General features: G+C 40.5%; 1 protein-coding gene across 1 annotated transcript in view; it reads left to right on the forward strand.

Moving 5' to 3' along the window:
- dnah9l (dynein, axonemal, heavy polypeptide 9 like) overlaps positions 1-26,156 on the forward strand; it is a 365,602-nt gene that overhangs the window by 161,054 nt on the left and 178,392 nt on the right. Inside the window, exons 41-46 of the mRNA XM_048599208.1 lie at positions 11,415-11,542; positions 17,798-17,946; positions 18,055-18,205; positions 18,478-18,609; positions 21,860-22,033; positions 24,099-24,303. Coding sequence (XP_048455165.1) covers positions 11,415-11,542; positions 17,798-17,946; positions 18,055-18,205; positions 18,478-18,609; positions 21,860-22,033; positions 24,099-24,303 — 939 coding nt within the window. The remainder of the gene's footprint in view (positions 1-11,414; positions 11,543-17,797; positions 17,947-18,054; positions 18,206-18,477; positions 18,610-21,859; positions 22,034-24,098; positions 24,304-26,156) is intronic.

A 26,156-nucleotide genomic window follows, 5' to 3' on the forward strand; every position in this document is an offset into this window, starting at 1 on the left:
TGTGTGTGTGTGTGTGTGTGTGTGTGTGTGTGTGTGTGTGTGAGAGAGAGAGAGACTGGAGGTAGGGGGAGGAGTGTGTGTGTGTGTGTGTGTGTGTGTGTGAGAGAGGGAGAGAGACTGGAGGTAGGGGGAGGAGTGTGTGTGTGTGTGTGAGAGAGAGAGCGAGACTGGGTTGAACCAGGAAAAAGAGGGAGAGAATGAGCACCTATATGTGACTCGGGGGGAGGAGAGAGGAACAGTGACTGGGATTGGAGGGCAAGTGGGAGTGCGACTGACGGTAATCTCAACCAAAGGACTACCAGTACATCACAGCTGATGACAGTCAGTGTGTTCGCTCAGTATTTCAGGCCTGAAGTATCATCTCTGAACTCCTGCTCCTCCTAGCTGCAGGTAAAAACTGGTAAATGCAAGTAGACACCTTTACTGGAGCTAATTAATTTTTTTTGGTCCTTCTGGGTTGATCCCAACATTGCAAAATCTGCAGCTGGCCTGAGCAAACTTTGTCAGAGAGGGTGGAACAGAAGCACCTGACTGAGGACATCAAGTTATACATCTGTCAAACCTGCTTCTTTTCTGCACACCTTATCAGTAATGAGCCCTGGAGAGCCTAAGGTATAATTTGTCTGGTTCGCACACAGTACAGGACTTTTCATTATATCTCAGTACATGTGACAATAATAAATCAAATCAAACCCAGGCAGGAGAAAAGGCTGAGCAGTGTCCACTTTTGCTATCTCTGATATATCCTCACCATGCCTTGACAGGACAAAGCCTCTGGCTGAGAGATGGAATATGGTGATTCCATAGTACAATCAGGCTGAGTCAGCATGATTTTGTAACTGTTTGAATAATTTAATATAATTCTTTATGGACTTAACAAGCAGGGTGATAAAAGGGGACCATTATGCATTTGGAATTCCAAATGGCATTTGATAAGGTGGTATGTAAAAGTTACCAGACAAGTTACAAGCTCATTGTCAGAAATAATACATTAACATGGATAGATGATTAGCTAGCACAGAAGAAAGAGATTCAAGATAACTAGATTATTTATCAAGGTGGCACACTTTCACTGGTGTGCCACAGTGAGCAGTGGTGGGGCTTCAACTGTTCACAATCTATATTAATGATTTACGTGAAGGAACTGAATGTAATGTAACCAAAATTCCTGACAATATAAATAGATAGAAAAGCAGAATAAACATAGACTGGTTAAGTGAATGCACAAAGAATGAGATTGCCCACTTTGGCAGGAACAATAGAAAAGCAATATTGTGTAAATTGAGGGAGACTGCAGAATGCTGCAGTACAAAGTGCTCTGGGTGTCTGTGTACTGTACATGAGTATACTTGAAGGGGAAGCGATGGCCTAGTAGTAGTAACACTGGACTGTTAATCCAGAGACCAGGAAATGCTCTGGGGGCTGGGTTTGAATCCAACCACAGCAGATGATGATTATGTAACCACTGTCAATTGTCGGAAAAACCTATCTGGTTCACTAATGTCAGGGAGTTGCTGTCTGGGCCCACATGTGATTCCAGACCCACAGGAATGTGGTTGACTCTTAACTACCCACTGGTCTATTCGAGATAGGCAATAAATTCTGGCCTGTCAAACAACGTTCATTTCTCATAAATGAATTTAAAACACACAAGTTTAGCATGCAGGGGCAGTAAATAATTAATAAATTGAATGATAGCCTTTATTGAAGGGAGAATAGGGTAAAAGGCGAATTGGTGAGACTGCACTTAAAGGTCAATATACAGACTTTATCTCCAATGCAAAGGATATACTTGCATTTGAAGCAGTTCAGTGAATGCTGATGGAGATGATTCCTTGGATGAGGATTTGTCTTATGCAGAATGATTTAGCAAGCTTGGCCCATGCTCACTGGGGTTTAGAGGATTTAACGGTGATCTAATTGAAACTTGTAAGATCCTGACTGGATTGTTTTTATTCCTCCATGAAGGTGCTTTCGCTTTATTTTTTCCTAGAATATAGATGTTGCTGGCCAGTCCAGAATTTATTGTCCGTCTGTAATCACCCTTGAGAAGGTGATAGTGAGCTGCCAGCTTGAACCACTACAGTACTTGGGGTGTAGGTATCATAAACCACAAGATGTAGGAGCACAAGGAGGCCATTTGGCTCATCATGTCTGATCTGCCATTCAGTGAGATCATGGCTGATCTGATGATCCTCAACTTAACTTTCCTGTCTTTTGCCCCTAAACCTCATTTCCCCGATTTTTCGATCTCAGACTTGAATATATTTAATGACCTGTCTTAACAGATCTGTGCAGTAAACAATTCCACAAATTCAATACCTTCTAAGAGAAAAAAATCCTCCTCTTCTCTGTTTTAAATGGGTGACACCCCCAGGTCCTAGACTGTCCCACAAGGGAAAGCAACCTTTCCGCATCAACTTTGTTAAGCTCACTAAGAATTTTCTATGTTTCAATATGGTCACCTCTCATTCTTCTAAATTCCAATGAATACAAGCCTCACCTACTCAATATCACCTCATAAGAAAATCCCTCCATAACCAGAATCAACCAACCAAACTTCTCTGGACTGCCTCTAATGCTAGTATATCTTTCCTTTGATAAGGGGACCAAAACTGTTCACAGTATTCCAGGTGTAGTCTGACAAGTGCCTTGTGTTTTTCAGCAAGGCTTCCCTATTTTTATGCTCTGTTTCCTTTAAAATAAAGGCCAACAGTATGTTTATCTTCCCTAGTACCTGCTGAACTTGGATGCTAGCTTTTTGGAATTCATGCATAAAGACCCCCAAATTCCTCTGTGCTGCAGTTTTCACCTATTTAAATAATATTCAGTTCTTCACTTTTTCCTGTAAAAAGTTTATTACCTCATATTTTCCCACAATATATGCCATCTACCAAGTTTTTGCCACGCTATAATCTATAACCTATCTCTCCCTGTCAGGGTAACATTGTAGCTCAGTGGTTAGCTTGCTGCCTCACAGCTCCAGATCCCAAGCTCGATTCCAACTCTGGCAACTGTCTGTGTGGAGTTTGCATATTCTCCCCATGTCTGCATGGGTTTCTTTCAGGTGCTCTGGTTTCCTCCCACAGTTCAAAGATGTGCAGGTTCGGTAGATTGGCCATGGGAAATGCGGGGTTGCAAGGATAGGGTAAGGAATGGATCTAGGTGGGATGCTGTTCGGAGGGTCAGTGTGGACTTGATCAGCCGAATGGCCTGCTTGCCCACTGTAGGTCTTGGGGCTCTCCGCCTCTTCCTGGAGCAAAGATCTGAACTGTCCCCACCCACCACCACCACCACCACCACCACCCTCCTCCTCTACCTAGCTTGTCCTCACCCTCAACAACTTCACTTTAACTTCTCTCATTTTCTTCAGGTCAGATGGGTAGCCATGGGTACCCGCACGGGCCCCAGTTATCCCTGTCTCTTCACAGGATACATGGAACATTCTTTGTTCCAGTTCTATTTCAGCTCCCACTCGCCATTCTTTCTTGATTTATTGATGATATCATCGGTGCTCCTTCCTTCTCTTGTCCAGAATTGGAAAAGTTCATCGATTTCACTTCCAGTTTCTACCCTGCCCTCACTTTCATCTGGTCTATCTCTGACTCCTCCCTTCCCTTCCTTGACATCTGTTTGCACTTCTGGGGCTAGACTGGCCACCAACACCCAATATAAACTCACCAACTTCCACAACTACCTGGACTATACATCTTCACGTCCTACTTCCTGTAAAGACACAATTTCATTCTCTCAGTTCCTCTGTCTCTGTCACATATGTTCAGATGAGGCCAACTTCGACAAGGGAGCTTCTGAAATGCCCAACTTCTTCCTTAGCCGAGGATTCCCCAGCACTGTTATTGACAGGGCCCTCAACTAGATCCGACCCATCTCCCACACTTCTGCCCTCACCCCTTCTCTTCCGTCCTGCAACAGCGATAGGGTTCCCAATGTCCTTAACTACCATCCCACCAGCATCCACATCCAGAAGATCATCAGCCACCATTTCCGACACCTCCAGTGAGATGCCGCCACCAGACACATATTCCCTTCCCCTGCCTTGTCCACTTTCTACAGGGATTGTTCCCTCTGGGACACCCTGGTCTACTCTTCCTTCACTCCCAAAACCCTACCCACAGCACCTTCCCTGCAACCACTGAAGGTGTAACACCTGCCCATTTACCTCCTCCCTCCCCAGTACCCAAGGGCCCGAACATACCTTCTAGGTGAAGCAACACTTCGCCTGCACTTCACACAATCTAATCTACTGCATTTGCTGCTCACAATATGGTCTCCTCTACATTGGGGAAATGAAGTGTAGACTGGGTGATCATTTCGCAGAACATCCACGTTCTGCCCACAAAAAAGACCCGGAGCTACCTGTTGCCTGCCACCTTAACACAACACCCTGTCCCCTGGCTGAGATCTCTCTCTCAGGCTTGCTGCAGTGCTCCAGTGACGGTCAGCACAAGCTGGAAGAACAACATCTCATTTTCCGCTTGGGGACCCTGCAGCCCTTTGGACTCCATATCAAGTTCAATAATTTTAGGGCCTGAACTCTCCCAAGTCCTAGCCCCCTACCTCACACACCAAGCCTTGTTATCTCACAGTCTGCCATTACACACTACCTGTTGTTAGTCACTAACAGTCTCCATCAACAGCTATTCACCCTCCTAGCCAGTTCGTTATCAACTCCTTTGCCTATTCAACTGCTCTTCTCTCTCTTTGGGCTCTAGCCACACCTATCATTTGCTCCTGATCCCCTCCCCCACCCTACCTTCTGCATATAAACTGAGATTTTCCTAGCTACCATCAGTTCTGAGGAAGGGTCACCAGACCTGAAACGTTAACTCTGATTTCTCTTTGCAGATGCTGCCAGGTCTGCTGAGCTTTTCCAGCAACTTCTGTTTCTGGTTTTATCTATGATTCTGTGAAACTCTTTGTGTCATCCTCACTACTTGCCTCCTCACCTATTTTTGTGTCATGTGCAAATTTGGCCATAGTACATTGAATTTCATCATCCAACTCATTTAATATATAATAAATAATTGTAGCCTGAGCACTGATTCTTGTGGCACTCCACTAGTTACAGGTTGCCATCCTGAAAAGTGCCCTTTTAACCCAACTCTTTTACTTGGCCAGTCTTCTTTGCATGCTAATATACTACTCCCATCTTTGAAAGATGGTGGCTCCTCACTACTCGCCAGTTCTCTCTCTTTCTTTTCTTTTCCTCCCTTCTTCTGTCTCCCTCTGTAGTAATTCTAAACCCCCCACCCCTTATTAACTACCTACCTAAGGAGTCGTGACCAGAAACCAAGTGGCAGGAGCTGAACGCCCGGGTTGTGTCCTGCAGCAACAGTGGATCAAGCATCGGCCAGAGCGATGGCAGCAGATCAAGAGTGGGCCAGTAAGAGCGGACTGGTGAGGCCGCCCAGAGCGGGACACTGGCAGCGGCCTGGCCAGGGCTGGAAAGCCTGGACTAGGACTGCGACAGCAGAAAGGAAAGTTCAACTCTCTTAAGTTATCTCTTTTTTTTGTCTCGTCTTATTCTAAGTTAATGCGAATGGTGCCATGTATGTACGGTGAAGGTACACACTTTTCACTGTATTTTTACATTTGAATACATGATAATAAATGATTCAATTCATCATAGGTCTCATTAAGTATTCTCATGGGTGGTAACTTATCGAATGCCCTTTGGAAATCCAAACATATTGTTTGTGGTAGTTACTTATTTGGTCCGTTGAATGTGCTTTGCCATTCGATCGTGGCTGATATGGTTCTCTACCCCATTCTCTGCCTTTTCTTCTTACCCCTTGATCCCCTTACCAATTAAGAACTCATCTATTTCTGTCTTGGATACTCTGAATGACTTGGCCTCCATGGCCTTCTGTGGCAGTGAATTTCACAGATTAACCACCCTCTGGCTGAAGAAATTCCTCCTCATCTCAGTTCTAAAGGGTCATCCCTTCACTCTAAGGGTGTGTCCTCAGGTCCTAATCTCTTCTGTCAGTAGAAGCATCTTCTCCCCTGGCCACTGTATCCAGGCCCCTCCGTGTTCTTTAAGTTACAGTGAGATTCCCCCATCATCTTTCTAAACTCCATAGAATACAGACCAAGAATCCTCAACTGCTTCTGAAATGACAAGCCCTTCATTCCTGAGATCGTGCTTGTAAGCCTCCTCTGGACACCCTCCAACACCAGCACTCCCATCCTTAGATATGGGGCCCAAAGTTGTTCACAACATTTCAAATGTGGTCTGATCAGAGATTTTATATAGCCTCAGCAGGACATACCTGCTCTTGTATTCTACCCCTCTCAAAATGAATGTTAACGTTGCATTTGCATTCCTAACTGCCCACTGAACCTACATGTCAACCTTAAGACAACTCTGAAGTCCCTTTTTGCTTCAGATTTCAGAAGCCTTTCTCCACTTAGAAAATAGTCTAAGCTTCTATTCTAACCAACGAGCATAACCTCTCACTTTCCCATATTGTATTCAATCTGCCACTTCTTTGTCTAGTCTCCGAGCATGTCCAAGTCCTTCTGCAGCCTCCCTGCTTCCTTAAAGCTTCCTGTCCCTCCAGCTTCTGCAAACTTTGCAACATGTCCTCTGTTCCTTTGTCCAGTTCGTTCATGTACAATGTAAATAGTTGTGGCTTCAACATTGACCTCTGCAGAACTCCACTAGTCACTGGCTGCCATCCTGTAAAAATCCCTTTATCCCTACTCCCTCCCTTCTGCCAGTCAGCCAATCCTCTATCCATGACAATATCTCTGCCAAACCTCCATGCATGCCAATACCTTGCTCGTAATGCCATGGGCTCTTATTTAGCAGTCTCCTGTGTGGCACCTCATCAAAGGCCTTCATAAATCCAAATCAATTGCATCCTCTGGCTCTTCTTTGTCCGACTTGCTCAATAGCTTCTCAAAGAAGTCACATACCTGACTTTAATGAAACTGTGCTGACTTAGCCCTGTTTAACCATGCACTTCCAAGTGTTCTGCAATCTTATCCTTAATAATGGACTCTAAAATCATACCAATGACTAAGGTCAGGCTAAACAGCCAATAATTTCCTGTTTTCTGCCTCCCTTCTTAAATGGATGTTAATCATTTTCCAATCCTGTGGGATCCTCCCTGACTCCAGTGTTTCCTGGAAGATCACCACCAATGCTTCCAAAATCTCCTTAGCTGTCTCCTTTGGAACTCTAGGGTGTAGTCCATTTGGTCCAGGTGGTTTTTCCACGTTCACACATTTCAGCTTTCCCAGCACCTTCTCTTTATAGTGATGGCCACTACATTCACCCCTGCCCCAACTCTACTAGATACTCTGCTAGTATCTTCCACTCTGAAGACTGATGAAAAGTACTTAAATCCTAGCTGTCACAGTTTGTTCACTCACTTAATCCATCAAGGTTTCTTTGTAACTTTATGCCGCTGTTACTTAGCATGCTAATTTTTGCATCACTGCCAGATCTTGAATAAATATATAATCAATTTAAGGGCGGCACAGTGGTTAGCACTGCTGCCTCACAGCGCCAGGGACCCGGGTTCAATTCCACCCTCAGGCGACTGTCTGTGTGGAGTTTGCACATTCTCCCAGTGTCTGCGTGGGTTTCCTCCAGGTACTCCTGTTTCCTCCCACAGTCCAAAGATGTGCAGGTTAGGTGGATTGGCTAAGCTAAATTGCCTGTAGTGTTCAGGGATCTGTAGATTAGGTGGGTTATAGGGGGATGGGTCTGGGTGGGATGCTCCAAGGGTCTGTGTGGACTTTTTGGGCTGAAGGGCCTGTTTCCACACTGTAGGGATTCTAATATATATATAATATAATAACACTTGTCAGATTGAAATGCCATTGAACCCTGTTGCAAACATGGGAGACATATAAGAAACTCGGAGTGAGAAAAGGTCACAGGTGACTTTATCATTCTGTAAGCTGTAGCAGTTGTATCTCCGTCTCTAATTTTGTACGAAAGAGCCATCCCTGTTACTAGCCTTTCTTTCCAAGTAACGTATCCCATTTATTAGCATGTTTGGTTTTCACAGTGCATGCCAACCACCAGTTTTTCAAGTTGAGTTGCTGAATTTCAACCTGTGCCAGTTTTTCAATGTTTCATTTCAAAAATCTGTCATCTTCACTGAATTTGGCATTAATATTAACCAATATAATGAATTGAAGGAAAGGTGAAGGACTTTAGAATCAAATGCTACTTTTGCAACTGTTAGTTGTGCCCAAACTTGTGGCTATATTTTTCTAAGATGTGTCTGATGGCTTCTGAGTTATAATTTATCTGATTTTATATATGCTTAGGTGCTACAAAACAAACTGCTAAAACTTCTGCTCTTAAAATCATTTTCATTAGTCTGCAGATCAACCTTTTGGATCATACATAGCTGTTGTCTTATGCATAGGTTTATTTTCTTAATGACTAGTTGCAGCTGCTTTTCTGAGATAAGGAGGATGATCTCTGGTATGAATACATTAACTTGCTTTATCTGAGCTGTACTGTACCTGCATTTGTAGAATTACGAAGATTGGGAAACATAATAGGGGGAGGGATTGGACCAGTGATTATTTTCTATTCAATTTAAATAAACACTGGATGATCCATTTTTAGGACCTTACGTCTAAATAGCATTTCCTTTTTTTTAATTTGTCCTTGAAAATGAATGACTCTGGCAAGAAACTTATTGCTCGTTCCTGGTTACTCTGAGCTATGCCACTTATTAAAGTATTGCACTGTGTGAGATGGTGCTATTTTGTGTAATGCAGATCTTTTTGTTTCCCTGTGCCTTTTCCGAAAATCACATTATTCTGCATTTCAATTTATTTTAAATGTTATGTGTTTAATACTTTTTATTTCGATAAGAGCAAATGCAATTTTTTTAATAGTCACAGAAGAGTAACATAGGCTAGAAACGTAGAAATTAATGACACAGTTGATGGCTATTTGGCCATTTAGTCCTAATCTACTGAGCATTTCTCATAAACTCATAAATGTGTATGTTTCAGTTATCTATCAGTTCATGTTCCTTTAATGATGAAATCCATTTCCAACATTCTCACAGAATGCGACATTCAGAGTACTATATCCCAAGAGCTGCGAGGTGGCCACATTCACTTCTACCCAGTGAGAGTTTATTACTGGGTTTTTACTTGGTCACTCAAGGTAGTTCAGGAGTTGGTGAAGGCTCAAAGGACTGAGGTGGAGACAGAGACAGAGTGAACTCCACATTAGGAGTTCAGTCTTTTTAACGAAACTGAGAGTTTTATGTCGTGAGAACACAGGGAAGTCCTACAGCAGTTGAATAGCTCTGTTCACCAAGACTTCAAGGAAATGCTGGGAACTAGAAGAAGCCACCTGCAGCTAATAGTGCAGTATAACTGAGAATTGTGCTTGAAAATCCCATAATCAGTGTTTGCCGGATGAAATTGAGTGACAATTGAGCTCAGAAAAATCCAGGAGTTTTACCTGCTTGTTGAAGATTGCTGTTTGTGAAAAATTGGAGTTGTTGTCCCTGTGTGAGAGTATAGTTTCCAAAGGATAGACCCAGAAAAGGAAGGTGATTGGCTAGGGTGGGAGCAGTGGTTCAAGTGTCAAGGAGAGAATGACTCTTGAGAGGAGGTTTTGTGGCCACATTGGCAATAGTGGAACCTTGTGATTTCTTGTGAAATTTGATGACCCTCTGTATCATTTAACATCTTAGGCGATCGCTGAGAAATCTGAGAGATCTGCCTTGAATACATTTGCCATTTAACCAGTGCTGTGGACAGTCAATCAACATATTATCCATACTTACCACATGTTAATTTTGCATGTTAGAACCAAGATGTACATTAATTGTTGATTTTATGTTGTATGGTAAAGTTTGTTGTTCGATCATCAAAATCATGGAATCTTGTGCCTTTATTCTTAGTAAGTACCCTGGTCCTCTCATTTTACCTACTCTAAAATTAAAGGTTACTGGTCTCCACACAGATCATAACATAAATTTGGTAGCTTTGTCTGGAATTGTAACACTTTACAAGGCAAATTGAATTCTGCTCTGTTTGGTTGTTGTATTGTTATGTAGGCTTCTGTGTTTGAAAACAATGGCCCAGCTCTTCACATCTCTGAATAGTCTGAGACCAAGTTTGCCTACAAAATACATGTTGAGACTTTTCAAAAGTCCCAAGCAATAATAAAACTACTTGAATAACAAATTTCTGATGAGTTTCGAACCCTCTCAAAATGTTGTCAACTCTGCACTAAAATTGATGATTTTGGGGGGTTCCAACTCACCTGGATCATTACACTGCACATGTCAGATGAATATAAAGTAGTCTAACCCCTGGATAATTATACAACTGACATCTCCAACCCACACACCCCCTGATGATACTCCTATCCTTTGATAACCTCGAAACACATAATGCATCAGGTAAGTCTGCCACCTGCCATGAGCTTCCCTCGCAGATGGAATCCATGACAGTGCTAAAGAAGAGACTAAAGTACTTGAAAATCATGTTGGGCAGAAGTACTGAGAAATGACTTACCTAGGCTTCCACCTGAGGTCCTCCTCATCACAGATGCCAGTTTTTAGCGTTCATAAAATCTTCCACTTCCTATCCTATTGCATTCCAGGTTAATTATTAGTAACCTTGATTGTCAAACCCATATTCCATTCATATTGTGAGCTGCATATAAACTTCATTCTTTCCTTCAGATATGCCTGAGGAAGAACTCATAGGCCCCAACACATCTGTCCATACCGTTACATCACAACACCAATCATTGATGCTATCCCTTGTGATCACCAGCTGAAAGAATATTTAGCCAGGGAACAAATGAAAGAAAAACAATTGCAATTATATATCACTTTTCATTACCTGAGGTCATTCCAGAGCACTTCAGTTGACTTAGTGTGCTTGAAGTGTTGCCATGGCGGTAAAGTAGACAAACCTGATGGTCACTTTGCAAACATTAGGGATCCATAAACTGCAATGAAATAAATGGGCTGATAGTCAGTTTTTGGTGATAGTGTTTGAAAAATAACTATTAACCATGACAACAGACAAAAGCTTTTAATGGCAGGAGTGTTGTGCCACCTTTTTACCCCAATCTGTGTGAGCAGTCCTGTCTGGTACTTAGACAAGCCACTTAAAACAGCTAAGCCTAGAATGTTTTTGTGTTCAGCTGAGTTCAAGTCAAGCATAACAAAAGTATACTGTTTAATCTGTTTGTGGGGAATGAAGGAGGAGGAAAATATTATGTGAATTTATGTATGTCTTTAGCTAACAAAATATTACTGTTGCGGTGTAGAATTTGATGATTGCAAGGGAGGTTTTTTTTGTTTGTCCCTATGGAAGTTTTTTTAACCACACAAATGCATTTGTCAGTAATGAATGTTTGTTTGATCTCACCAAAAAAACAGGCTTGTTTTCAAATATGATGAGAGAACTTTCCAGCATTGCTCATGCAAGTCCAAAGTGGATTGTTTTAGATGGAGATATTGACCCAATGTGGATAGAATCACTCAACACAGTAATGGATGATAACAAGGTTAGTGTTTTATGTGCAGTTAAATTGTCAAAATATGATGATCAATCACAAAAACAAAGTTTCTGGAAAAGCTCAGCAGGTCTGGCAGCATCTAGAAATTAACCTTACTGTATCAAAACAAAATATGAAACTGTGCAAAACTGATCATCATAACAAAAACCCAAAGAACTGTGGATGCTGTAAATCAGGAACAAAAATAAAGATTACAGATGCTGCCAGACCTACTGAACTTTTCCAGCAACTTTGTTTTTGTTCCTGATTTATAGCATCCACAGTTCTTTTGGTTTTTATTATGATGATCAATCAGTTTTGCACAGTTTCATATTTTGTTTTGATACAGTAAGTTTAATTTTTAGAGATTCCCAACATGGCATGGTGTTATTCATCAGTGTAAAACTGGTGTGGGTCCAAGCAGCCCAGATATTGGACCTTGAACCAGATCATAATGAAGCTGACACTGTGGGGGAAGTCAGCATTCTGTGATTAAGGCTTGGGCATGCTCCTAGAGTGGAGGCTATTCACTAATTGAAAAACACAGTACATAATCAAGTGACCTGGCATTGGCAAGGGGATCCCACTAAGGGATAACCGTCTACCCTTGCTGCTGACTCCCCACACAGAGCCCCTCTCCTCTTCACCCTGTATGTCTGGATCCATGCACAATCCTAGACCTTGGGTGGGTGTTGTACCAATAGCAACAATCAATGATCGGGGGCAGATCAATGGCTGACCTATCAAGTGTTTGAATGGGGTTTAACTCAATGGACCTTCCCTGAAAGGGATGACATGGGGGCTTCCACTAGCTATCCAACCAGTAGGTGAGACTGTCATAATCTCCATTAAATACCGCCAGTTGGGATTTTTCCATATTGTTTGACCACCTGTTTCAATTTCATAGACTTTTTTTCGAAGAGCAATTACCTCTATAATCCCTCATTTCGTTTGTTCATTTTTGGACTTTTTGTTTCAACGTCATTACTGTGAACTGTAGTGGGTTAGCTTAGAAGCTTTATTGTTTCAGGAAGAAATACTAACATACATGAAATCATCCACCAGTTTATCATGAATCAAATAATTTTGGATATTTCATAGTTATGGCAATTATTGATGTTGAGAGAAGTCCACCAAATCAAAACAACTTTGAGAAAAGAGGAGCTGGACATGGTAGAAATATAGTTTCTCAGTGCTTCTCTCATGGAAACAAATGAGAGAGAATTTCCCTATACTGAGAAAGAAAGAATGATGAGAAAACTACCAGATTTATATTGAAGGCAAAAAGATGTAAGCACAAATCACTTAGCTTGAAGTAATATGAACATAAGAAACCGGAGTTAGTATGGCTTCAAGGTGCCAAATACTATCATTCATTAAGGTCATGGCTGATGTGATTGTTACGTAGTGTAGCTTTCCACCTTCTTCACGCACATCCACACGCTCACCCCAAGCCCCTCTAAAGCCTTAACTTCCTTCACAGTCAAAACTGTACCAAACTCGTGCTTCAGTATGTACATTGACCCAGCTTTTACTGCATGCTGGGAAAGAGAATTCCAAATACTAACAAACAGCTGAGAGAATGAACCAAGATAGGCAAGGATGTGGCTGAATACTCCATCATTATAATCTAATTCAAGTACAAGTCGTGTTCATCATCTTTCTGTCATCTGTTATGAGGCCTGTGGTGATTGGTGAGTTACGTAGCAGCATGTGTGAATTGACTGGAAGTTGTGTTTGTGAAATATGCAAAAGTGACTGAGGTCATAGGGTAATTTTTCATTGGAAGGGAGCTGCATGGAATATGGCAGCTATCTGAGTCACCGAGAAGCCCTTTTACAGGATCACACTGCTCACCTTACTAGTATGAGGAATGGGCTAGAGAAGGTTTCCTAAACATTGTGTGCTTCATACCCCTGGCCAGCAGGACACTGCCAGAAGGGGTTCTGTCAATGTAGCCGTAAGTCAATCTCAAAAAGAAAAGTAAACGTGATACCAGTCATCATTGGCGCATGGATTATACACCTCCTCTCTTACAACATCACAACCTGCAGACCTGAGCAAAGAACCATTTTGATAAATAGCTAGCTAATTACCTTGTCCAGATTGAGACCCTCCATGAGTGAGGTTCGACTTAATCAGATCAAAAACAAGTGAAATATAGGACTCCATTGAGGAACTGCAAGATGGCATTATGCCTGTCCCTTCAGCTGAGTTGGCACTTGAAGGAAACAGACATCCCACCCCCTACAGTTTTACTGAAGAGGCATAGGTTGATGCAGAGGCACAAGGATCAGACAACTAAACCGATTGCATTTTCTTTTGAATATTTTGTGATGATTTGGTGGCTATGACCATTGCTGTTGAGAACATATTTTATGAGACTGAGCAGATTTGGTGCAATATTTTAGTATGGCCTAAGTAAACTGCTGAGAAGTCTTTGAGTATTCAAACACCTGTTGGGCTAGCCAAATCAGCTTGGGACCATTTCCCTTCCTTCCTTCTCTTTCTCCATCTCCTAATTCCTTTACTTAAGCAAAAAATATACTCATAGAATAGAATTCTGGAATGTTTACAACTCAGAAGCCATCTATTCAGCCCTTCAAAGCTGGATTTCTGCTAATGCTATTAAACTAGTTCACCACTCCATCCCCCACCCCATCCTTTCTTGTGCCTGTGAATTATACAATTCCCTTCTGAAAGCCACAATTGAATCTGCCTCCCCTGCTGCTTCAGGCAGTGCATTTCAAATTGGGCAGAAGAAAACAATTATTTAGAACATTCTCAGGCTGTAAGTTAGGACTCCGCCTTATCTGTCTAAACCTGCTTCAGTACCCCATGCTTATTTCAGTAGAATTTAGATCAAGCATTATTATTATCACTTCATTTTTTTGGCCCATTTGTGGGGTGTGAACAGGCCTGTGTCAATGCCAGAGAAGCAAGTGTTATCCCAGCTCTTGCTACCTCACCATGCCAAATTCCTTAAAATTGTTGATTGTTAGTATATGAGATTTAGGCAGTTTTAATCAATACTGTTGGAATTAAGCAACAAGTGACACAAACAGCCATTCAGCACGGAAACAGACCCTTTGGTCCAACCAGTTCGTGCCGAACATAATCCCAAAGTAAACTAGTCCCACCTGCCTGCTCCTGCCCAAATCTACAATGCCACAATTTTGCTGTTATCTGCAAACTTACTAACCAGCCTTCTACAGTCAGTTCTGCTATAGCATGTTTCTTCAACGTGATTTGATTTTAACGCGATTGAAGAATTTAGACTGCTATTTATAGAACGTGAATTTTCATAGCCTGTATTGGCTATTCCGCATTTCTGGCCCCATTAGTTTAAAAGGTGCGGCTATTGCACAATTTTCTTATAACTCAAGATCGCATGAGAACGGAACTGTTGCACTGTATCAGAACCGACTGTATATTCTCAACCAAATCGTTTGTATAAACGACAAACAAAAGAGGACCAAGAACTGATCCCTGTGGAACGCTGCTGGTCACAAGCCTCCAGTCCGAAAAGTAACCCTCCACCATTACTCTCCTGTATCCAATTGGCAAGCTCACCCTGAATCCCACGGGACCTAATTTCTCTAATTAATTAATCTACCAGATGGAACCTTGTCAAAGGCTTTCCTAAAATCCAAATAAACAATGTCTACTACTCTGCCATTATCAATCTTTTTGGCAACTTTCTCAAAAAACTCAATCAAGTTCATGAGACACTATTTTCCTCACATAAAACTATCCCTAATCAATTTTTGCCTCTCTAAATGTCCATAAATCCCATCTTTTATAATCACGCCCAACAATTTACCCACAACCGAAGTCGGACTCGCAGGTCAATAGTTCCCTGGTTTCTCCTTATAACCTTTCTTAAACAAAGGTACAACATTAACCACCCTCCAGTCATCAGGCACCGCACCCGTAGTTATAGATGATGCAAATATTTCTGCAAGGGGTTTCATAATTTCCTCCCTTATTTCCCACAATACTCTAGGATACATTAGAGCAGGTCCTGGAGGCTTATTCACCTTTCTATTCTCTAAGACCTCCTGAACTTCCTCTTCCGTAACGTGAACTGTTTTTAAAACATCAAAGTTTATTTCTCTGCAGTCTCTAGGCTCCATTTCTTTCCCCACAGTAAAAATAATGATGTAGATCTGTTACATATTTGCATGTCAAGTACTCAGATCTCTAACAATTTTTTTTCCCTACACTTAATAGGATTGGAAGTGAGACAGGAGAAGATGTCAGGGAGTTTTGGGGATTTGGAAAGTTGAAATTTGGCAATGAAGGAAGGCGGTAGGAATAAGAACAGCTGCAGCTGGGATAAAGGAAAGAATTGTACATGAAGAGTGGCTAAAACCTGAGAGGTTTGGGAGCGTTTCACCTGGTGGTGTTTGTGACCTTTTGGTATGGCAACAGTAGGAAATGGAATCATTTAGTGAAATTGTTTCAGAACTAGGAGAACATTTGCTTTGGTATCACTCACTCTGGGAGAAGAAGAAAGATTGATACTTTTATTGATTTATTTCTTCCTAAATCATCCCCAAGCGTGAAACTGGAATTTTGTAAAGGTAGAACTAGTTAGTTCCCTTCCTTGAAGACATTTGTGAATTAGTTGGATATTCATTGTCTGTTTAGAACTTGCCTGGTAATTTTTCTGTTCCGGCCAATATATCAGCAGATTATTGAATGAACCTTAACTGCTATCCTGTTATGATCCCACCACTGGCAATACCGTACAAGTAAGATCCCAGAATGAACACTGGCTTGATCCTGTATCTTTAGAACATAGAACATAGAACATTACAGCGCAGTACAGGCCCTTCGGCCCTCGATGTTGCGCCGACCTGTGAAACCAATCTGAAGCCCATCTAACCTAAACTATTCCATTATCATCCATATGTTTATCCAATGACCATTTAAATGCCCTTAAAGTGGGCGAGTCTACTATTTTTGCAGGCAGGGCATTCCACGCCCTTACTACTCTCTGAGTAAAGAACTTACCTCTGACATCTGTCCTATATCTATCACCCCTCAACTTAAAGCTATGACCCCTCGTGCTAGCCATCACCATCCAAGGAAAAAGGCTCCCACTGTCCACCCTATCTAATCCTCTGATGATCTTGTATGTCTCTATCAAGTCACCTCTTAACCTTCTTCTCTCTAACGAAAACAGCCTCAAAACCCTCAGCCTTTCCTCATAAGACCTTCCCTCCATACCAGGCAACATCCTGGTAAATCTCCTCTGCACCCTTTCCAATGCTTCCACATCCTTCCTATAATGCGGTGACCAGAACTGTACGCAATACTCCAAGTGCAGCCGCACCAGAGTTTTGTACAGTTGCAACATGACCTCATGGCTCCGAAACTCAATCCCTCTACCAATAAAACCTAACACACCGTATGCCTTCTTAACAACGCTATCAACCTGGGTGGCAACTTTCAGTGATCTATGCACATGGACACCGAGATCTCTCTGCTCATCCACACTACCAAGAATCTTACCATTAGCCCAGTACTCTATTCCTGTTACTCCTTCCAAAGTGAATCACCTCACACTTTTCCGCATTAAACTCCATTTGCCACCTCTCAGCCCAGCTCTGCAGCTTATCTACGTCCCTCTGTAACCTGCAACATCCTTCCGCACTATCTACAACTCCACTGACTTTGGTGTCATCCGCAAATTTACTAACCCATCTTTCTACGCCCTCATCCAGGTCATTTATAAAAATGACAAACAGCAGTGGCCCCAAAACAGATCCTTGAGGTACACGACTAGTAACTGAACTCCAGGATGAACATTTCCCATCAACCACCACCCTCTGTCTTCTTACAGCTAGCCAATTTCTGATCCAAACCGCTAAATCACCCTCAATCCCATGCCTCCATATTTTCTGCAATAGCCTACCATGGGGAACCTTATCAAATGCTTTACTGAAATCCATATACACCACATCAACCGCTTTACCCTCATCCACCTGTTTGGTCAATTCTTTAATTTTTTGCAGTTTGCTAACATTGTGGTTAGTCACTGAAACATTCACATGAGGCTGCAGAGGTTTTCTTTAAAAAAGAACAAATGTTTATTGCTTGCTAAAAATTGGGCTGTTAGCTTCTGATTGCATGGTGTATTAGCACTTGCTGACTGAGTAAAACTCCTTTTGATTGATTCAACTTCAGTTATTGTGTGTTTCATTGGTAACTTAGTAGATAAGTAATTTGTCATTTAAATATTTTTGCTATCCCTAGGTGCTGACTTTAGCTAGCAATGAACGTATCTCTTTATCACCTTCCATGCGGTTGCTGTTTGAAATCAGTCATCTTCATGCGGCGACTCCTGCAACAGTATCCAGGGCTGGTATAATATATGTCAATCCTCAGGATTTAGGATGGAGTCCGTAAGTTCCTAGTATATTTGTATCTCACTCTGACTACTCTTTGCTGTTTCATTTCTTTAAGATTACTTTTATATTTATATATGTCATCAATTTTGATTTCTTTAACAGATATGTCACTAGCTGGATTGACACTCGCAAAGCCCAGTCAGAACGAGCCAATCTTACTATACTATTTGACAAGTATGTTCCCCTTTGTCTGGAACAAGTGCGTTGTAATCTCAAAACCATTACTCGAGTTCCGGAGAACAGTATTGTGCAGGTACAAAGTAATATTTTTGAACTCAAGTGCAATGTATCAATGGAACTTTTAAAGGTTTCTTTTCGGAGTGATAATTTTTTTGATATGTAGGTGTTACCACGGTTAAACACAGGAAGAGTCCTTTAGATTTATTACACCTGAGTCACTCTCAATTTATACAACAGACCAACGCAGCAACCAGTACAACCTTTCACAATTTGCAGTACAAATACTTTACATTGTGCTAAACTCTTAAAATTTAGGTTGTTTTACAGAACTATTTTTTTTTGTAGACTTTATGTTCTCTACTAGACTGCCTATTAACTCCAGAAAATACTCCCCCAGACTCTCCACGTGATATCTATGAGATGTACTTTGTTTTTGCTTGTGTCTGGGCTTTTGGTGGAGCGTTATTCCAAGATCAAGTAAGTATTAATGCGTCATTTCTTTCCTTTAATTTTAAATTTTAATTTCTTAAAAACAATTAAAACCCCTGTATCTGGGGAACCCAGCTACATTAATGGGCTGCAGCATTGACCTTGTCATGCAAGAATGAAATGAGCTGGTGTGTTTTCTTTTTAATTCACTTGCGGGATGTGGGCGTACCTGGCTAGGCCAGCGTTAATTGCTCATCCCTCATTGCTTAGAGGGCAGCAGTTAAGAATTAACCACATTGCTGTGGGTCTGGAGTCACACGTAGGCTAGACTGGGTAAGGATGACAAATATACTTTCCCTAAGGGACGTTAGTGAATGAGGTGGGATTTTCCCAACAATCGGCAATCTTGCACAGATGACATTGGTCACAGTCCTGATGCATTTGTGGATACAAGACTGAGAGATCCCATATAATACAGAGAGGTCCATTGCTCCCTGGAAGGAGTCAATGGCATAGAATTTCAAAGTGACAGTCACCATCTCAGCTATCAGGAAAGGATAGCTTCCCTTCCTTGCAGCCCTTGGATCTACCTCTTGTATCTGATATAGTTGTGTGACAGTGTCCCTGGGCATTCAGAGCCTACATTGGCACTGTGCTTCATTCATCCCCAGGAAATAGAGTTGGGAGTGAAAATCTCTCATCTTCCAGCACACTTCATTCATCGTGAGGGGCCCTGTGGCATTGACCTCTTCCTAAGCTAGGTGCTCCATCACGCTGGTCTGCTGCTGCTCCTGGGCCTGCCATTGGTGCGGGTCATCCTGCATCTGTGTTCACCTCCTTAGGGTGGCAGCCACAGACACCAACATCCTACCGCCGATTGGCTAGAAACGGTATATGTTGAGAACATGAGGAGTGGAAGAAGTTCTTAGATCTCAGAAGTATCAATGGTGACAGACCTTGGAGATGATGGTTGTACACACTCCTCCATCCAGTGAGACACACAGTGTGCTGATAAAGAGAGCCGTATATCCATCATCCATCCAGTTTCAGCCTTAGAATGTGCATCAGCTGAATGACCAACACGTTACATCAAGTAAGGAGCGTCTCCTGCCTCCAACCCCATCCATTCTTGGAACCATGTCAATCATTCAAATTTTCATTACTGTCAGTGCAAACTGTCATTACACTTGCGCGACGAGATAGTGAAGTGCTGCTCTCCCACAGCACTCTTGGAAGTTGTACAAATAATGGGTCACCTTCGGACAGCATTCACCTCTTTTTAACTCAGTACTGCTAAATTCAGCAGCATTGAGATGCCAATGTTAAATTTTCAAGGTAATGCAAATTACCTTTGACTGGCATTTGAACCCTAAGCACGTTCACTCTGCATGTATTGTCAATGGGTGATGAAAGATTGCAAATTATAGGAAGCTGCAGTTTGTAAATGCCTGATTCACGGGTTGGCCCCTTACATGTCCTAGCTTCAGTAATGACAACAATTAAGCTATCATTGCTGTAAAAACCAATCTGATTTACTCATATCATTTAGGCATAAACCTGTATCCCTTTCTTGGTCTGGCCTACATGTGATTCAAGACCCACAACAATCTGGTTAACTGGCCTCTGAAGTGGCCTAGCAAGACACTCAATTATGGTCATATGAAATAGGAGCGGAAATAGGCCATTTCATCCTTCAAGCTTGCTCCACCATTCAATAAGATCATGGCTGATCTGTTTGTATTTCAAATTCCACACTCGTTTCTACCCCCATAACCCAAGATTTCTGAAGACAAGAGAATCAATCTACCTCTGCCTTAAAGATATCAATGGCCACTGCTTCCCCCACCTTCTGAGGTAGAGATTTCCAAAGTTGCACAAATCTCCAAAAGATAAAAAAAATTTGTCCTAAAAGAGCCTAATTTTACAACAGTGCCCCCTCACCCTGGAGTCACAAGAGGAAGCATTCTTTCCATGTCCCTTTGATCCCCTATCAGGATCTTACACACATCAACCAAGTCACTCCTCAATCTTCTAAGTTCCCATGGAAAAATGTTCGGCATGTCCAACCAATCTTCAAGACAATCTACACATTCCAGGTATCAATCTGGTAAACTTCCTTCCACATATTTACATCCCTAAATCCAGCAATGCCAACATCTCATAAATAAAGAGGAAATCTATTCATTTACCTAGTTTGTAAGCTATTTCAAAACTGCTCTAATTTATTTTTGACCTTTCTTCATGGGAAGTGAGTGTCACTGACGCTATCCCTATTTGCCCATGGGAAAGTTAGAGGTGAGTTTCTTCATGAACTCCTGCAGTTCACATTGTGAAGATACACAAAATCGCTGTTGAGGAAGAGAGTTCCAGGCTTTTGATCTAGAAACAGTGAAGAAACAATGATATATTTCCAAATTAAGATATTATGTGGCTTGGAGGGGAACTTGAAGGTAACCCTTGCTGCCTTTACCCTTAAAGTGGACTGCTTTGTCCTGGATAATATCAAGCATCTTGAGAGTGCTTGCAGATTTTTAAACCCAGGCAAATGGAGAATACTCTACACTACAATATAATAAAGCAAAGAACTGTGGATGCTGGAGATCTGAAACAAAAACAGAAATTTCTGGTGAAACTCAGCAGGTCTGGCAGCATCGGAGGGAAGAAAGCAGAGTTAACATTTTGGGTCCAATGACTCTTTATCTATGAGTTTCACTGTAAATTTCTGTATTTGTATTCTATAATACTCCTGACTTGTGCAATGTAGATGATGGACAGAATTTGGGTTACTTGCTACAGAGTTCTCAGTCTCTGACCTGTTCTTGTATCTATAGTAATTATGTCAGAAGTTCAGTGTTTGCTTTAGTTTCTGATAAATGGCAATCCCACATGGATGCTGGTGAGCAATCCAGCAATATTAATGCCATTAAATGTTAAGGAAAGATGTTTAGATCCTCTCTTCTTCGAGCTGGGCATTACCTGGTGTCTTTGTGACATAAGTGTTACCTACATTAATGTTTAGCTTTGCTGTTAATACTGTGTATGATTTAAGCATGAGGGTTATTGTGACCACATTCCTTTTGTAAAAGGACATTTAGAAATTGAATGGTTAACATCATAGATGTTTTATAAGATCTTAAAACCTAAATTGTTGAAGAAGTCCTTTAGATACATTACAACCGTGCCAGTCTAATTTCACACTATAGGAAAGAGAAGCATTAATTTATGTTGACATCCAATTGTCTTATCAGTTGTGTTGCCATTATACAATTGACTAAATTGTGGCTGTTTTGTTAAATAGCTAATTGATTACCGTGGGAAATTTAGTAGATGGTGGACCAAAGAAATGAGAGGCATCAAATTCCCGTCCCAAGGGACAGTCTTTGATTATTATATTGACTCTGACACCAAAAGGTTTACTCTGTGGACAGAAAAGATTCCAAAGTTTGAAATGGAACCCGATGCCCCTCTACAGGTATGTTTTATCAGAGCAAATTGACAGCAGGTTTGAAAACAAAAAGATATCTGCACAGTGCAAAATACCGATTTAGTTGTTTCAAACAGGAATTAAGTATTGTATAACTGGCTTTTAGTCAACTAAATGTCAGCTTATTACATGTTGCTTTTCTTTGAGGTAGGACATTGTACTTTGCTGTGCTAAATTCTGTTACATAAAAAGTCAAGGTTGATGGTGACTTGAATTGGCATTGATCTGGCCCTTTCGGATCCCAGTTGTACATTTAAATTTTAATGTTTCCATCATTTGTTCCTAAGTGTGAATTAACAGCCTTGATCTTTCTCTTAAGTTTCTTTTCTGAGAAAGGGCTCAAATTTAATTCAACACTGGAGATTTACTGCTTTTCTATATTCCACCAGGCAGAATCAATAATGTGACTGAAGTGAAGAAGATAAAAATTTATGGTATCTTGCAATTTAATGGTTGAAAAGATGCAATTTGAGAGATCATAAATTGTGAAGGAGTTTATGCTTCATTGCCTCTGATTCACTGCTTGCTGTTAGAACTTGATTTGTGACTGTCCATGATGTGTGATTAATGATGTGATCAATGCTTACCTCTGTGCAAGGCTTCATTGCTAATGCTCTTCATTAGAATAAATAAAAGACAGTGATTTTTAAAAAAACTTTGAAATATAAAATTGCAGTTCTTTCCATTACAGATTAGCTTTCTTAGGCACTGCCTTCAGAATGTCCACCCACATTGCACTGCCTGTTTTTTTTTAACTTTACAGAAACTTGCATTGCTTCAATTAGCCTTTATAATCACCATTATAGAGCAAGAGGAAAAAAATACTGGATTGACAAGATGCAGGCTGTATTGTTGATGATCCAACAACCATTGATTATATTTCATTGGACAAAAATAAATTAAATTGGAACTGTTTTCAAATGGTCAGATGGTGTAAATTACAAATATCTTAGAAAATTAAGATGTTTTGCTTAATCCAACGTTATTGACAGAAGTATTTCATTCTGAACCCAAATCTTTCTGTATAATGTTTAAACATCATCATATTCTATAAGTTAAACAAATGTAAAATTTACTAATTTTCATATTTAATATTTAAATCTGTCCCATATATTGCGCAAAGAATAATCGTCAAAAAGTATTTTATCACCATTGAAATTATTTTTGAGATTTTCCAGCATTTGTGTTTAATGTGCAACATTTTCCCCATGCCCACACTGCATGTTTCAGCTAATGTTCAGAAATAAAGCTACAAATTACAAATCACAGTCTTTTTATCCTTTTATTTCGATTTCTTAAAGAAGTATTAAAGCTCATTCACACATGCTTAAAATGGTAAGTGCATATCTTGCTTTACTAACACCTACAATAATCCTTCTTTATAAGAAGAATCTGATATACCACAGCCTCTAATGTAATTTTTTTTTAATGTTTCTTGCATACTTAAAAACCTCATAAAAGACCCTTTTACAACTTACTTGCCACTCAACCTATTGAGTACAAGTATTTTTAAAAACCAGTGTGTTTCCACAGTTCTTATTGAAAGCAATTTTGGGACATTGAGTGGAAAAATCAGCCTGCTAACACTTGTCTCTCAGTTTGTGGACTTGAGAGCCAATGAAAACTGGAAAGCATAATCTAAGCTGTCACTTCATTGCGGTACTGAGGAAAGGATGCATTGTCTGATGTGCCACCTTTTGTGCAAGACATTAAACAGAGATACTGTCAGCTTGTTCTAGGTAGATGCAAAAGATTCTGTCCCACAGTTTTAGAAAAGTAGTGAGTTTTCCTAGTATGCCAAGCCAAAAGTAATCAAATAATTAACTGGATTTTGGATAATTTACTGCAGAAAGGACTTTGTATGAAAATTGAATATTTTATTTGCTTATGGGTGTGTTTTCTCCAAAACATGGCAGTGCATAAAAATGCTTTTAAATGAGAGATTTCTTATTAGACATGAAATATATCCTATTGTAAGAACTTTTTTAATTGCTAGTATTTTATGGTAACAATATGAGACTGTTTCAGATGTTATTTTGTCTCCTGTAAATAGGATGTACTAGTTCACACTCAAGAAACTATCGGCCTAAAATATTTCATTGATTTACTTGTGAAAAAGGGAAAACCAGTGATGTTCGTTGGAAATGCAGGGGTAGGAAAGACTCTTCTTGTATCAAAAGAAGTTTCAAAGCTAACTGAAGATTATATTATAACTAAAGTTCCTTTCAACTACTATACAACATCTGCAATGCTCCAGAGTAAGTACTTTGGTCTTACACTTGTTTTAAAAATAATTTTATCAACTAATTATTGGAACAAAAATATATTTCATCTATATTAAATTATTGATTTGAATTCCTTTAATAGTGGTGGTAGAGCACAAGTTTATGATTAATTATTGCTAACTTCCCTATGCATTCTAGAATGAATTGACATTACTGTCTGGCTACAGTTCACACCCCGGAACAAGGCAGAGAAGCATGCAGGAGTTTTTGATATGCATGGTTTGATTATAGCCATTGTACATGAATGGGTGTCCATCTGGCAGGTTATTCACAGTATTTTGAACAGATCAATGAAACTGGTCATCTCATTCAATTTTAAAACTTTGTGGGGTAGTAATTCTTGACTGTCAGCTGTAGTTGAAGCAAAAATGTGGGTCAGACTTGAGAGTAGGACTGGAACAAAGCTCCTTTGTAGTCTTTTTGATAGACAGCTCTGTGATCAGGGAGGCTCCCAATTATAGCATTAAATTGACCTATCTATCTCCTCACTCAGTCATCACCGAGCAGAGGAGTTGGATAGTTCCATTCTATGATTGTATTGGGGTCACACAACAACTGAAGGACCATTTTTGGGAATCGAGCTCTGAAATAAAGTTCAGAGAAATCATTTATTTATCTTAAGTTTGTGTACTGAAGGAGAGCAAATTTTCTAAATCTATTTTCAAAGTTTTCTGCTTAATACTATTCATTCGTCTACTTTAAGTTACTTTATAATATGAGTCAGCTCTTGACAGACTGTATATTCAATTCACCAGCTGGTTATGAGGATTACCTGATGACTTAGGCTACAGTATATCATCTTCTTTAAGAATTCTCTGTTGATATTATTTCATAATAGTAATTAACTTGCAACATCCACAATTTGTGATGGAAATTTTTAATTTGCAAAGAAAGATTGTATAAATTGATTCCACTTCCATTTTGTCTTGCGCGTCTGTCCAAATCTTCACCATAGACATGGCTGGCAGAGCCAACTGTCAAGAATCATTACCTCACCATGTCAATCACCTACAAGGTTCTAAGTTTGAATGAGATGACAGGTTTATTACTGAACACTTCAAATAATCTATCCCAATTGATGTTCAATAACCATATCCTGACCATGAATATTAATAGCCTCCAGCACTGCACATGCCTTTGAACAAGGCGCTAATATTAAAACAGGTGATAATTCCTACCGGGTGTTAGAAGTCAATAATTGATAAAATGATCATAATACTGTTCTTAGTGTTACTAGCAAGTGAAATTCAAAATCAGGACTACAATTTTTTTGCATTTTTTACCTTGAATGGTAATATGCTTTGATTATTGTGTGACAGAGAATTATATTCATAGGAAATGATACCTTATTTACTGCTATGGCAGTTTTGCTGTACAAACTTGGATGGCCCTTCTATGACACATTATGCATGCCTTCAGAAAACAATGTTGTATCTAAGCTGATGACTTCATAATGAAGGGGCTTGCATGGTACAGATTTATTTCAGCTTTTTTACAAATATATTTCAGCTTTGATAAGAAGCAATATCATCATTGTGCATGAAGGTCACCTATTCTTCCTTTACTTTGGCTCGGCTCCATTCCTCTCATAATGGTTGAAACTGAGGACTAATTTGATATAGCTGTGCACAGCACAGAATAAGCATGTGTACAAATGCCAGCAGAGGAAGGACTTGTGCTCAAATCTCTAATTCATAGCTGGGAGATAGCAAGAACTGCAGACGCTGGAAACAGAGACAATACAGTGTGAAGCTGGAGGAACACAGTAGGCCAGGCAGCATCAGAGGAGCAGGAAAGTTGACGTTTCGGGTCAGGACCCTTCTTCA

The sequence above is a fragment of the Rhincodon typus genome, chromosome 7 (assembly GCF_021869965.1).
Source record: "Rhincodon typus isolate 14 chromosome 7, sRhiTyp1.1, whole genome shotgun sequence".
Classification (NCBI taxonomy): Eukaryota; Metazoa; Chordata; class Chondrichthyes; order Orectolobiformes; family Rhincodontidae; genus Rhincodon; species Rhincodon typus.